Source organism: Periophthalmus magnuspinnatus, chromosome 15, assembly GCF_009829125.3.
Source record: "Periophthalmus magnuspinnatus isolate fPerMag1 chromosome 15, fPerMag1.2.pri, whole genome shotgun sequence".
Taxonomy (NCBI): domain Eukaryota; kingdom Metazoa; phylum Chordata; class Actinopteri; order Gobiiformes; family Gobiidae; genus Periophthalmus; species Periophthalmus magnuspinnatus.
In genome coordinates, this window is record NC_047140.1 from 21,465,252 (window position 1) to 21,480,417 (window position 15,166).

The following is a 15,166-nucleotide window of genomic DNA, read 5'->3' on the forward strand; positions in this document are numbered from 1 at the left end:
AATGTAGTGGAGTAGAAAGTACAGGTACCTGCTCTCCAATGTAGTGAAGTAAAAGTAAATAATACCCAGTGTAAAGAGCAAAACAAAAATATAATTGGGATTACACTGATATTTATCCAACAGATACCTAAAAATTCTACTTAAGTACAGTATTTTACTATGTGCACTTACCACTGGAATTAAATGTTTTACTAAAGCATATAATATAGTAGTAGCCTAGTTGTAGCATTTTTAACAATTCCCATTCTTCTCAGTACCCAGGATGCATCTCTCCCTCTATCTCTGCAGTACTGAAGACTTAAGTCAGGTGGTGACAGCTGAGTACCTGCTCCTCTTCTGTCACCTCCTCTGCACGGGGTAATGTTCATCGTTTTCATTTACCTGCACTGGCTCCAGACACCACTTATACCATTTCTCATTAACTTAATTTCATCTCGCAGACAGGAGGGGCAGTGTTGTAATTAAGTGATGCATTAAACTGTAAAGTGTGTGGGTTTGAGCCTATAGTTCTTTGTACTGGCACTATTTTTAGCTTTAAAATGTAGCTCTGTACATTTGCATGATGGTAGGTAGTGACTTTTATAAGTTGGTAATTAGAAGTGTGCATGCTTTACACAATTAGGCTAAATATAAAACAAATAATCAAAGATATACGTATATTTTAGATACACATTGAATATTGTGTTAGTACTGGGACTGTGAAAATAGGTTGCATATCAGTGGTGGAAAATACTGGGCTCATTTTGCATGTGTCACTGAAATATACTAATCTGATTGCACAGTACTGTCTGAATCTGGCTTGAGGCGCGATGAAGAAGTGGTGACCAAACTGATTTGTCTCTGTATGAAAAATACAGAGAGATATCATTCTGGACTTGCCAGACATCCATTTTAGAGTTTGCATTATATTTTTATGTAGAACATAAATAGTGTTGTACAAGCCAAGTAGCTTTCACCACTTACACCTGTGCAGTGGAGATACGCAAGGTATTTGTCAGACATTTTTTCATCAAAAAAAGGTAGAATGGTTCTTGAAATTAGAAAGGTTAAAATGCTAAAATACAAGTTCATTCATTCGATATAATGGAGTAAAAGTAGACTAAAGGCTGTAATTATAAGGTAATCAACCAAATTTGCACAATAACTAAAAACCATTATGCAAAGAGTGTGCAGCATTTAAATCTGCCTGTTTAGTAAACTGGACATATTTGGCACAACTAGCTCTAACAGAGCCTCTGAGTCATTAAAAGCCTCACGTGTCCTGAAGGCCTCGGTGTGAATTCTGAATGCAGCAGGTGGTGGTAAAGTGGCTTTTCTAAACCCAGCAGTCTAAAGCTTTGTTCTCAACCTGTTATCATCATGGGCATTTTCATGCTTCTATTCTCATTAAAGGTGCTGTACCTGATCTTTTTTTTACACATAGTTGAGCAGAAGTTGTTTTCCTCAGTACAGATATATTGTATAAGCAGCTCTTAAGGTAGAAATGCAAACAAAGTATGCTGTTAGCATGCTAGTTGTTGTTAGCAACACCTTGACGTCAGAACTTTGCATTGGTGTCTGAAAGTTGTGAAGAAGTCTTATAAACTCATCACAGTGATTAAGTGAGTAAGTGAGTGAGTTCTGATTCTCACTTTTCAAAGACCCACTAAAAAGCAGGTACAGTATCTCTAAGACGACATTAAAAAGAACTATAACTTTTTCACCACTATTGACATTCAAGAGCTTGTTCTGAGCCACTTGAGTTTAATTATTGAGTCTAATGAGGAGCAAATGGCATTTTCCAAGGTTACCTGTAATGATTAAGTTAAAGCTAGTCAATCAATTATAATCAGTGCCACTCTTTGTAAAGGAGAGGGGAGAATGAGGTGGTTTATAGTAAATGATGTCTGTGTTGGTGCATAATATGTTTCCTTTAATATGAGTAAAATGTGAAACGTGTTGGAGGACTGTGACATCTGTAGTTTTAAAGCAGCAAAGACATGGTACATACTGTATTATGCTCCTGTTTCTCCAAACAAACTACAAATATAATTCTCAGCCTCCATACTCCTGTATCTATGGCTTTCAGAATGATGAAAAATGAGGAGCATAACAATAAACAATTTAAAACAAAATAATACACTTTTCTCATCCCTGTAGGAGAGTTTGTTCTCTGATTTTGACCAATTCTTCACTGCAGAGGAACCTGTCAGGAGCAGCTCTGCAGATTTTGAGCCAGGCTTGGTCAGGACTGGAGGACTGTGCATAAATTGAGGCTGGTAGATGAAACTACAGCTCCAACGTACCTCCACCTCTTCTCTCAGCTTTCATCACTGTATTCTAGTTACTCCTCCCTCTTTTGCACCCAATCATGGCCCAGTCGCCCTTCATCTAATCTACCCATGTCCATCATTTCACTGCGTAAACATAGAATCATAAAGCTGTTCTGTTGCGTGCATGTTTTAGGCTAATGCGTGAAAGTACCATCGAAGTATCCAATGAAACTCTATCCAGACTGGAGCAGAACATGCAAACTCCACACAGAAAACTCCCAGCCCTATTTACATACCTCACACTTTCTCTTGTCTTTTTATCCCCATTGTTAGCTGGTCTTCATTGGTGGTCGGTTTCTTGAGGGTGGGGGGGTCAAACAGATGCCAGCTGTCTCCTGGACGTGGACAGAGAACCGTTGCGTGTCTTTGACCTGTCGCCGCCTGTGGGATGTCATTATCCCTGTTGTAAGGTAATGTGAAGACCTGCGACGTGCCAGATGTACAAGTGAATGAGTTGTTAGGGAACTTTATTTGCTGCTGTACCCTTCAAGACTCTTCACTGCTAATGAGGTCTCAGAGGATAACAGTCATCTGGACACTTCGCCCATGAATACACTTGAGCTGTGTCCTTTGAGCATTGCGGTTGGTCTCACATGCTTTATTTTCCAGTCTAATATCAAGCAATTATAGACCACACGTGTCTACACTTTGAGGCAGTAAGCATGTTTTGGGGGTGAGTTGTGACTTTACAAACTGACATAGTAACCGCGTTAAATGTATTTATTTATTTTGGGACTTATAAATCATTTCATTGCTATGTGAACATGTAGCACAATAGAAAACTTTTTTGGGGCTTCCTCATAAACTGTAAAAGAAGTGGACTAAGTAAGTGTGACCCATGGCGTTTGGCTGCAGTCAAATGAAGCTCATTGAAGCTAACGGTTGTAGGGGCGAATTTGGAGCTCTAGTCCCATATTTGGAATTCCAACCGTGAGTATCACAGCAACGCAAGAGCCAACGTTAAGCAAATCTGCCCCTTCTTTGCAACAATCTCAGTCAAACCTGTTGCTAATGTTAGTGTGAGCGAACTCAGGGAAAGAAGGTGTCTGATTTGTCTGTTAATGTTCATATTTTGAGTTACAGACACAATAGCGAAATAAAAACACCTCATCATGTAGAGCGGGTTATTATGAACATTTTAAGACCAAATTAGTGAGGCTAACAGCAGCAGTTACAAGTCTACCATGGTGATTAGGATGCGACTCATATCAATGGAAATACTGGTGGGTTTCAGATTGTAGAAAGGGATGAGGTAACAGCCAGATTTCCCTACTGATCACATTGTACTTTGCCATGAAATAACCAAAAGGTAAATTCACAAACGTTGAACCTAATAATTTCTATTAGTGACTAGACCCAAGATCTCACTGTATTACAACAAAAATCTGCATTTGAACAATATTTGTATAGTTTTAGTTGCCCCCATCTGTATCAAATATGACTGGCCTATAGAATGTCACGATATCATCTGAAACCCAGCAATAAGATGGAGGAGAGATCTTTTACCAATACTTTTTTCTGTGAACAGAAAAGAATTCTCCAGCACAGTTTTGATACATTCTGATCTTTTATTCCAGGCTGTTACCCCAGTGCTTTACAACTACTTTGATTTAAAAGAAGGCATCAAAGTCTTTTTGTATTCTCTGCAGCGTGGAGACCTGTCACAGAGAAAACCCAAGTTTAATCTTTAGCTCAGGGCATTTCGCCTCATGTCATCCCACTGTCTCTCTCCCTTTATTTGGCTGTCTGCGGCTTCAAATATCGACCAGGGAGACAAAATAAATGAATAAATAAGCCTACACATTGACAGTTTAATAATTCAAAAACAATAAGACTTAATTTCATGCTATTAAAGTTAAAACTGAGCAACCTCCTTATCAGCATGAAGATTTTATCATTATACCTGGAATGTTCCGCAGTATGGCATTAAACTTATGTATTCGCACCGAGTCACAGGTCAGATCTGTGAAGAGGCGACCCCGCTTACAGTTAGAATGCATGTTTTGGAGCGATAAAAACAATACAGATAAGTTTAACGTAAAGGGAAAAGCAAAAACATCTCCATGGAGACTAGAACTTGGCGCATCCTCCACCAGAAAAAGTTTAATTGTGCACCTTTAAATAAAATACGGGCGTTTGATAACTTCTACAGCGATCCAAGGACAGAAATAAAACGCTCCACGCCAATGTGAACACAAAATGCTTTTCTTTACATAAACTGCAACCATCCATGTCAAATTGTACATGTGTGTCAGAGGGGCAGAGTTGGTGCGATCACTCCATCTAGTGGCTGGTTTAGATCAAATCAAATCCCTGCACTGCACCATCACACATAAGCCTTACTTAAACCCAGCTTTTTTCTCTCATATCTCTGCCTTTTCAGGTCTCTCTGCACTGGCCACGCATCTGTTTGTCCACATGGGTAATTGACTCTCGAGCAGACAGTTTATATACGCTACTAGTGCTAATATGTGAAAATCAATGAAGCAGTGAATAGACCAGAGGGATATATGCAGTCTATTTACAATACAAAGCACTGCGCCGTATTGTGATGAATAACTCCTAACTACATATTGAGTCTCTTTTTATAATGCCCTCCTTTGGTTATATACACAACGAAAACGACTACAGAGCTGCAGTAACTCAGATGAAATTCATGCTTGATTAGTCCATAATGACAGAACAACACACCGTACACACTTATGCCATGCTATCAAATACTAATGAATAATGGGTTTTGAAAATGTTTTTTTTTTTTTTACTAATAAATGAAAATTAAGCTATAAAGACTAAGCTAGGGTTAAATGGACTGAGGGATCAAGAGGAATCAGGAGTCAGGACTAAATCAGGATACAATTAGGTTATTAGAATCAATTATGATCCTAATAGGCTTTTGTAATAAGGGTGTTGTTAGTAGAATAAAGCATTGATCAGACCTAAATACACACTGTTAATGAGCGAACCCTAAAATCGATTGTAATGATCTGATATTTTGTGTTTAGTTTGGAGTTAACACCTCTTGTAGTTCTTGTAGCTGTTTATGTGTTGTTGTTAATGTAACTGCTCTTGTATGTCACTTTCATATTTGAGAATTATTAATTATTTGAAATTATTCTGAGACTGAACCATGGTAATTTTACCTAATTATCAATAATCTAGGACTATGAACTTGGACAACCCCAAGTCTAAACAAATGTAGGAAAGTGGATTACAATTTAGACTAGTGCTAATTCTTGTCCCAACATAAAAATAAAAGTCTTAAAGAAACGCAATATTACTTTCTGGAGATGTGGAGACTGGAGTACTAGCAGAAAAAGACAATTCCTGTACCACAATTCGGACCATTTCAGAAGATCAAAACACATCAAAATGAGAATTTACCTATATCATCAGTATTCATTATTACTTTATTTACAGGTATACAGTACCTCATAGAAAACATTAAAGCAGAATGAAAAAAGTTCACATTTCACATTTTGGTACCTTAACCAGTGACAACTAAAAGTAGTTAGACCAGCTCAGTGTTTGTACTCAATAAATACATTGTTCAGTGAATTCAGTTGAATGTTTTTTCAATGAGGTAGTCATTTGGCTCAATTTTCTCAGTATGCTCCTTCAGAAAACACGCAAATACAAAAATAAATCTCTTTTTTCATCAAATTAAGGATGTTCCTCTGAACCGAAGCACCTAAATTGTCTAATACTGTTGCTGTGTGAATACAAAATCTGTGAATAATGCTTCTGGTGCCTCGTTATTATAATTCAGGCAGGTTTGACATTGATAAAGTGCTCAATTGTAAATGGTTTGAACAAGAAAAATAAATCTCTCTTCAGCTTACAAGTGTTGTCAAAACTGTTTCGCAAAAGTACCATTTTAAAGCAGTTTAACAAGACATCAGCAAGAACAAAGATGACAGCGAATCTAAGAAATTAAGATAAAGCTGCAGCTAAAACAAAACCCTGAATATACCAATACTTTCACACCAAAGTCATTCAGGGTTCAAACCACCGAAGCAAAAGTGTCCATTATATTTACAGTAACTTTGAAACCAGCAAAGGAAGATAAACGTGACAATATGCCATACGAGCAGTGTAGAGTAAGTCACAGACTTGGTTCAATACAGGTTTTCTTCAGCCAGTCCATCTGAAAAGAGCATAAGAGAGGAACATTACTGGAATCTAGACATGGAAATATAGGCAGATATATTCAAATGAAAGTTCATAATGTGATTCTAAATTGGCCCTGTGAATGAATGGCTGTCTGCCTGTTCATGTCCTACTCCTATCCATGGGTCTCAGAATGATAAAAAATGAGGACCATTTATATTCTTTAAAATTATATTATATCATTTAAATGGGAAAAAGTCGGCAAAATGGGAAGTTGAAACCCATGCATAAGTTGCCTGTGATCTTTAATAGAAATGAGCAGTAGAAGAGAGGCATTAGACCACATTTGAGATTTTAAAATTGGTAATTTATAATTTAAGTGGCTTGTAATTGAAAGACTGAAATCAGATTATATACATACTGATACAAATAATGTCTCAAAGAGCCTAGGGCCTGGCCCGGTGTTGGTGACAGTTGTGGCATTTGTTACATTTGATTACATTCAGGGTCCAAATGGGAACTTGTACTGCGAGTAGTACTTTTAGTAGTATTTTAACATTAGTGCTGGTGGGGTTTTTTTTGTATCTCATTTTGCTCTGTTCTTTCTGGTTCAAGTGAATTCTCAGAGCAGGTATCAAAGACTCCCTCTCAGTGTGTGGGACACGTACCTTGCTGAAGGCTGGGAATGTAGTGGTTGAGTTGATGCAACCCATTGTTTTGATCCATGTTTATTCTGCCTGGTGTGAGCTGATCTGCAGGCTCTCTCATGTCCAAGGAGGCACCAAAGGGTGCAGAGGGCTGCTGCTGCATTTGACAAGACAAATTCCGACTATTCGTCTTTATGGTGGCCAAGTCCAAATCGTTTAAGATGCTGTCAAATATACAATCATCCAGAATAGGTTCAGATTTAAACCCAGAGAGAGGAGTGAGGTGGGAAAAACTGCAAGGTGAATGTTGAGTACTCACAATTCGTGTTTGGGTGTTTTGAATGGGACTCAAAGTGCGAAACATATCAAAACTACTTGCCAAGGAGGATATCTGCTGAGCCAGTATACTTATCTCTTCTCTCTCCCTCTCGCTGTACTCAAAAGTCCCTTGGGAAGTTGGCGACTGGCTTGGAGTGAGCAGACTTGGATGTATGGGTAAAGCATGATCCGGAACATGCTGGACAACGCTGCCCCCTTGTGGTTGATCTAATAGGTTGTAGTCATCCTGATGCAGGGTACACTCCACTGGGCTTTCACATGACACGGAGAGACAATCTGGAACCAACCGGGCATCAGATGTACAAGCTGTGAAGTCGTCATAGGAGGGGGACAGTGAAGAGGAGGAAAGGGGAGAGGGGGCAGGGAGTGAAGCTAAAGACACATGGTCTAATGGCTGTACTGGAGGTAAGGATGGGGGCGACTGAGACGGTGATTGCCCACAGGTGGGAGGCACTGGTGAGAAGGAGAAATAGGATGGAGAAGCTTCAGGGGAAGATAGGACATCCATAAGGAAATCATGACTGAAGGAGGAGGCAGAGGAGGTGGGAGTGTATGGAGGTGTGAACAGGTTAGGGCTTTCACATTTAGTACCAGGGGAGGAGTCTTCTTGGTTCAAATCACATGCAACAAAACTTTGATCAATCCATGAATCTCGCCTCCTACTTCTGGCACACAGCTCCTCTCCTTGGCTACTTGACGTCCGCTGTCTCTTTAAACATTTTCTGGTTTTGTGATTTGAAGTTGTTGGCTGTGCAGTGGAAGAGTGGCATAAATCCGATGGTCCAAAAGCATCACTGTTGATTTTCTGTTGGAGAAATCTGGCCTCGGTTTCACTACAAGAAAAAAGCAAATGTTTAGAAGAGGCTTTGAATGAGGTGCATTGACTAAGTTAAAATTAAAGGTGCACTATGTAACTTTTCTGGTGGAGAGTCCGCTACTTGCTTGACTATACAGAAATGCCTGAATTTGAATTTATTTAATTACACAGGTTTTTATTTGTCAAAAATACCAGCATTCAAAACATGCATTCTTAATGTGTCGCTTTTCCACAGATCTGACGGGTCTGGTGGCCCTGCCTGTTTGTCACCATGGACACAGATAAGCAAATGTCTTACTGTGGGCATAGGTGGCAGTCACATAGTGTATCTTTAATGCAGGGTAATCAAAAGTGTGTGTGTGTGTTTTTTTTAATCGATACATTTGAAGCAAGCTCGCAAAAACTTGTTACCATGGTTACTTTAAAGACCTTGACCTATTGTACACCATACTACTCATGTACCATACCACTGAAGCAGTCCCTTAGTTATGCTGACAGTTGCTCGAGGCGAAGTGTGTTTTACCTGATGATGTAGTTAGTGCAGCTGATGCTCTGGGGCTCCTTGTTAGCTCTGATATAGATCCAGACCCAGGACAGGTCTTTACACTGGAGTCTAAGCACCATCTGCAGCTGAGAGCCATCATCTGTCTGCACTGGAGACAACACACAGACACAATAAATGCCTGCTCGTAAAGAATACAGCAATGCATATTCAGATTAGACAAAGAGGTAACAATACTGGAGGAAAACACAGGTGGAGAGTAACTACAAATATGATTACATTTGTTAGGTACTTCTTTGAGTACATTTCACATTTACTTGTATAATTCAGGACATGCAATTGTACTTAATTAGGCTACATTTTAAAGTCATAGGAGTTAGTGAGTACACCACACATCTGTGGGTGTTTCACTGCTGAGAGAGAGAGAGCACAGCTTTAACTGCTAAATTCATCATGTCTTGTATAAAATAACAAGTACTTTGAGTAATTTCATGCATATATTTTAAAATGTTGACAGCAGTAGATGTACTTTTATCCATGTAACTAAACTTTTATTAAAAAACTAATTTGTATTTTCCACCACTGGCAAAACCCCAGCATTGCACAAGAATATAATGGCCTCTTACATAATATTGTAATGATGTGATATTTTGTGTTTAGTTCAGAACTGACATCTTTCGTTGTTCTTGTAACTGTTCATGTTTGTTGTTAATGTGATTTCTTTTGTATGTGACATTTGGTTGCTATGCCGACAAGTTGATGTGAATGTTCCGTTGGTCAGTTACTGGTCTGTTTTGGAGAATGGCTCTAGTGAGTTGAGACTGCTGTTGTTTTGCTCTTGTTTTAGCGTGGGTTACAGCCTACAGTAGCCCTTGTGTTCAGAAAATAAACAACCAGAAGAAATTTGGCGTGTTTCCTTACACCAGAACACTACAATATTTTGAGGTGTTAGGTTCTAGGCCAAAATGGATGAATAAAACACACAACTACACTGACGACAATCCTCTACTCTGTATCAGTCCAACCAGCATGAAGGAACCTTTTATTTTTTGACATTTAGCAGCCATGACTGCACTATCTCTTCTCCGGGATATTCAAAAGAAAAAGTGTCACTTTCTTCATTACAATAAGACAAGATTTGCAATTGCCTAATGGAAAAATGAACGGTGTCTGCAAACAATTAGTCTTCAATGGGGCTCATATACAGCTTGGTTAATTACAGAAAGCTTGTTGCCATTATAAATAATGAGTTTCAAAAGGCTCACTAAGAAACTATTACAGCTTGTTGGCTATTTAATGTCCCATAAAAATTGAAAAAATATGAGTAGTTTTTGTTTACCGCTGACTTAACGCCGCGGTCATTAACTTTAATATTACTGCTTTTGGTTTTGTGCAGAGGGCTGGAGACTTACCTAAGGTTTTATGGGATTCTGCGCTCAGAGAAAGATCTTCAGGATGCATGAGGCTGTACCATGATCTGATCTCTAATTCTTCGGATGAGTAACCAAGATAATACAAAACACTGAAACAAAGAAATATAGATAAAAGGGATATCAGTTATAAAGGGCCAGTACTTGATTTTTTTCATGCATTTGACCAGTTTGTCTTGTCCCAGTGCAGATATATATTGTATAAGCAGCTCTTTAGGTCAAACATAAGTCTGCTGTGTACTGTCTGCATCTTATTAAAAGTGCTTTAACGTCCCATGATCAGAAAGTGCGTGTTAGAATGCTGTTTGTTGTTAGCTTAAATGTGCTCTGGTCTCTGAAAGTTGTGAAAAGTGCTTATAAACTCATCATGGCAATAATTAAAATGCTCAGAAAGCTTAAGGTGACTGTGGAATAACATCTCCATTAAGCAATCAAGTAGTGTACCCTCCACCAGAAACGTTACATAGTGTACCTTTAAAAGATCTCAAAATATTGCTTTAAAATGGTTATGTTTGAGTGGTCACATACCCGTCTGACACTTGGATGAAGCTCATGTCCAGTCTATGGAGGCTGGTGAATGAATGGGAATACTGGGAGTTGTCAGTCCTGAGCCGGTCCACAGTGGGGGTGCAGAGGGCCACAAACAGGGGCTCTGTGACAGGACAAGTAGAGGAAGAGGAGGAAGAGGAGGGGAGAGGGAAGTACTGAAAACTGGCCCGAACCAGCATCGAACCGCAGCCGCCATTTTGGAGCTTGAAGGCTTTGGAAGTTTGCATAGAACAAACAAAACTCCTCTCTGAAGAAACAGAAAGAGAGAATTCAATATTTGCAGATTTAAGAAATGAAAATACTGCACAAAAACAAAGCTATGGTCATTTTTACTTTGGTATTATGGAGAAGTGATTTTAAAAGTTTTCACAAGTACTTTCTTTAATCTGTCCTAAGACAAGGTATTAAAAGGGACTATGTAGCTTTTATGGTGAAGCATCATCTTTTCTCTATCACAGTGTTATTGCTTTGACTGGAATGTTCCACAGTATGATATTATCTGTATCTGTATTAACTTATCAATCTCCATGGAAACAAGCAGATGACACCACCTGGCCAAATTACAGGTCAGATCTCTGGAAAGCCAAGCCTATTCACAATAAGAATGAATAACAGTAACAATAACTGAATAAATGCAAGGCCGATTAGTTTAATGCAATACTATAGAAGATTCAAATCAAAGCTATAATTTCTCCACATAGACAAGCAGGTAGCAGTTTCTCCACTGGAAAAGTTATGCAATGCACCTTTAAAACCAGCCAGGATGTAAACTTGGTCTAACCATCAACAAACCCAATATTTAATTAAAATATTATTTAGGTAAATACAAACTAGAGCTGCTTAAGACATTGAGTGCTGTGTCTCTTTTTATTCTTTTTTCCACTTATTTTGGAGTTTATAATGATTGGATCCTCTCCCAGAAAGTATGGGCCATAGGGAGGTGAAGTTTTTTTCTTTCCAGTTTAAGTAAGATTCTTGTTTTAGGATGACTTTTATTACCTGGTGAAGAATTGCTGTCAAAGTCCAGGTTTGATTTCACAACATCAATGTCTGAGGGCTCCATCATATCGAACAAAGAGTCTCCCTGCAGGACATCCACCTAAAATATAAAAAGAATAAAATTAGAATAATACATTAGTGGACAGAAAGTGAGCAAAAATGCACTACTCAAAAAATGACTCAAGAACAAGAAGTAGTAAAATGGATGGAGTGATTAAATTTATGAATCCAATTTACAATTTAATATTTTGCTTTGAAATGATAATTGCTATGGCATAGAGAAGTAATTGCTTTGCCTGGAATGTCCCATAGTCCCATAAAAACTTACTTATTTCCATGGAGACAGCTACCAAGCTATAGGGCAGATCTGTGAAGATGTGACTCTGCTTACAGTAAGAATGCATGTTTTCTAGGTAGCAATAAAGACACCTTAAATTGAATATAGGTAGATTAATGTCATACAGTGGAACATTCTAGGCAAAGCAATATGTCCACATCACACCCTCTGCCAGTAAAGTTACATAGTGCACCTTTAACAAACACTCACCATAGAAATCCCCAAATATTCCACCACATTTTCGGACACACAGACCAGCCTCCCCTGGGCTGTGGTGACCAGGATGAAGCCGTGGAGCGCTTGTAGAAAGGCCTCAGAAGAAAGGGAACATTTTGATTCCTCCTTAGACATCAATCCTTCAGGGAGGCAGAGAGAAAGTTCATTGTTATCTTGACTTTGCATTTTGTACCTTGTCACCGCTCCTGAAGGAACCCCCTAAAGCATCGCCAACTTTAGTAGTGATGCATTATTCAGAGTTTGACAGTTTTTACTGACTTTACAAGTATATATAAACTTTGAAATAACTTACCTTGAAAAAGCACTGACTTCTTAATGTAGGTGCAAATGGCTGCCATGGAGTGTAAGTAGGAGAGGCGGTCTTGGTCATCGGACATTATTGGCAATAAGGCTCGCATATTCCTGATTTCATTGTTGATTTGGTCCCTTCTGGCTTTAGATGCTCCTTTGGTTGATCTATGAGAAGCCATTGTCAAAAAAAATCTACAAAAATCCCAGTACTTCCAATACAAAGTTATTCCATCCCATTAGCTAGCAGTGATTCCTTCCAATTAGCTTCCAAATGTAATCTAATATCTTTATCTAATAGGTCTGTGCTGCTGGTCTGTATCCATTTGAGTCCATTCTTTCCAAGCTGTGGGTTTTATAGCCAGTGCTGGGAGTTCAGAGTGAGGGGCGGAACAAAAACAAAATGACACAGACATTTAAAGGAGGAGCTAATCTGGTGTTTGCCCAAATAGAGCAGGAGGAATCACAGCATCCCAAACCACGTCACTATGACAACAGAAATATAGCCGCAAAAGGAGAGATCAATGAGGCTAAAAAAAGCTCCCATGGACTTGGTTTGCTTTGGCTTCTAAATAAAGATGAGCTAAAACTGTATGTGTTTGATTTCTATATTTGAAGATTTTAGCTAAAAAAAGAAGAGGGAAATGTCCTTGTGTTTGTTTTATAAATTGAACAAATATCTAACATATCTGTCATGTTTGGATTATGAAAGTTTGCATTCTATGTATGCTTCAGTGGTAAATAATTAGCCATATAGCAGTTATTAACTTGAATGGTTAAGTCCTCAAAATGTCACCTATAAGCATAAAGTTGAAACCCCAGAATATGATGAAGCACACAACTATATGATTTTGCAGATTCAATTAGATTTGCATATATATATTTTCTGAAACATTACCCATATTTAGCCATTAACACAAACTGATAATATTGTGTCCAAATAAAATAGTGCAGGTGGGAAAAGCATGGGTCATTGTAAAGCCTCACACCCTAAAAGCAAACAGTGGATCCAAAACAAAAAGAAAACTTGAAAAGAAAAGTTAATTCAAAAGTTAGCTCACCTGAACCTCCTGCAAAAAGATGAAGACCGTTGATCCTCGCTCACGTGATGCGACGTACACGGCGTCCTGACGTAACACTGGCACGCATTACACCAAATAGTCATTTTTTAACAATATCGGGAAATTCATCAAAAAAGTTAAATGTAAACTATTAGTAACCCTCAAACAGTAAAAATAAGAAAACTCAAGATACATTTAACTACGCATTAAACTTGTAAAAGTCGTGGCTCATCAGCGCGCCCCACGTGAGCTGCGCCTTGCACGAGCTCTCACAGGGTTGTGTCCGTCTGAGCCCCGTCTGTCCCTCCTTTTATAGCCAAAAGCCGACACCTCTCGTCCACAGACCCGCGGGAGGCTGGATAAGAGCACAGAGGAGGCAGGGAAACAAAACGGGAGGATGTTACTGTTATGACGCGGGATATTCTTAGTGAAGCGAACTAAAAATATCAGTTTTACGACAGGCGCAGGTTGGGAGGGTGGGAGACTGCGGAGGTGGCGGTGTGACATCAGGAGTTTGATGATGTAACGGACAAATCAATATTATAAATAAAAGTGGTAGTTAGTGCATGGAAGAAATATTGCACTAATTCAAAAGTAAAGCGCGGATTTGCTCTTCTTAGTCAATGAGTCATTTACCTCAGCCTAATTTTATCAATAGTTCTGGATATGTCAGAGTGGCCATGTTTTTAATGCGAGCCCAGAGTCTGCCCTAAATGAAATATGACAGTTTACCATCTACCTTGACATTAGTTCTAACATGCACATTATAAAACCACTGTATTAAACAAAATACACTATTGTTTCTAACTTACATTATTTTGAATGTTATTACACTTTAATTTGCTCTCTGTTCTTTACAACTTTTATTTTAATTTTGATTATCCTGTGCATAACAAAAGCTGGAGCTACCTCTTCCAAGTGATTTCCCAAATGGATAAATAGAATACGATGGCTTGTGATGGTATTGTGGAAAGTTTTGCAATCGGTAAAATACACATTTCTGTCAGCTCCGAGAAATTTGTCCTCTACATTTGACCCATCCTCCATCCTCGCCCATTCTGGGGCAACCTGTTAGGAGCAAAGTGGTGCCCAGGGCTAGGCTTGGTCAGGACAATCTTAGCTGGTGGATTTTACCTATTGTATGCTTTGGGTTGATGGGGGAAACAGGAGTGTTCAGAAGAAACCCACCCAAGCATGGGGAGAACATGCAAACTCTGCACAGAAAGGCAGAACCTTCTTGCTGTGAGGCGAGTGCTACCAAGTGATGAAGCGCTCCACACACATGTACCAGCACTGCCAAGAGATTGATTTCATCTATGTTTTGTGTCTGTCTATCTATCTAGATAGACTATAATGAGATAAATATCATGAGAATGCAGAAATATTGATCTAGATAGATAGATAAATAAATAGATATTAATTGAAATCGTTTCATACAACTTTACTTCCCAACAAATAGTGTAAATCCTCAGACTGTAGGACTGTTTGTCTCTTGTCATTGGATGCTAGTTTAGGGAGCAGTCACATGTCCAGATTTGGTC

The 15,166-nt window shown here is 38.8% G+C and overlaps 1 protein-coding gene across 1 annotated transcript; it reads right to left on the reverse strand.

Moving 5' to 3' along the window:
* Window positions 1-5,700: 5,700 nt before the first annotated feature.
* Window positions 5,701-13,784, reverse strand: npas4l (neuronal PAS domain protein 4 like). The gene is made up of 9 exons (XM_033979926.2): window positions 13,626-13,784; window positions 12,569-12,732; window positions 12,250-12,395; window positions 11,703-11,802; window positions 10,683-10,950; window positions 10,137-10,246; window positions 8,746-8,875; window positions 7,088-8,238; window positions 5,701-6,456 (listed from the first exon to the last, which is right to left on the reverse strand). Exons 1-9 carry the CDS (start codon window positions 13,727-13,729, stop codon window positions 6,428-6,430), a joined length of 2,202 nt encoding a protein of 733 aa, XP_033835817.1. The 5' UTR covers window positions 13,730-13,784; the 3' UTR covers window positions 5,701-6,427.
* Window positions 13,785-15,166: the final 1,382 nt, after the last annotated feature.

What these genes read in the sequence shown, in the direction of transcription:
- npas4l (XM_033979926.2), bottom strand. Translation starts at nt 13,729, where the DNA reads ATGACTATTTGGTGTAATGCGTGCCAGTGTTACGTCAGGACGCCGTGT. An exon ending in GAAGTCAGTGCTTTTTCAAG is followed by an intron (nt 12,396 to 12,568) that starts GTAAGTTATTTC and finishes GCCTCCCTGAAG; the next exon opens with GATTGATGTCTAAGGAGGAA. An exon ending in TTCATCCAAGTGTCAGACGG is followed by an intron (nt 10,247 to 10,682) that starts GTATGTGACCAC and finishes TCTTTGTTTCAG; the next exon opens with TGTTTTGTATTATCTTGGTT.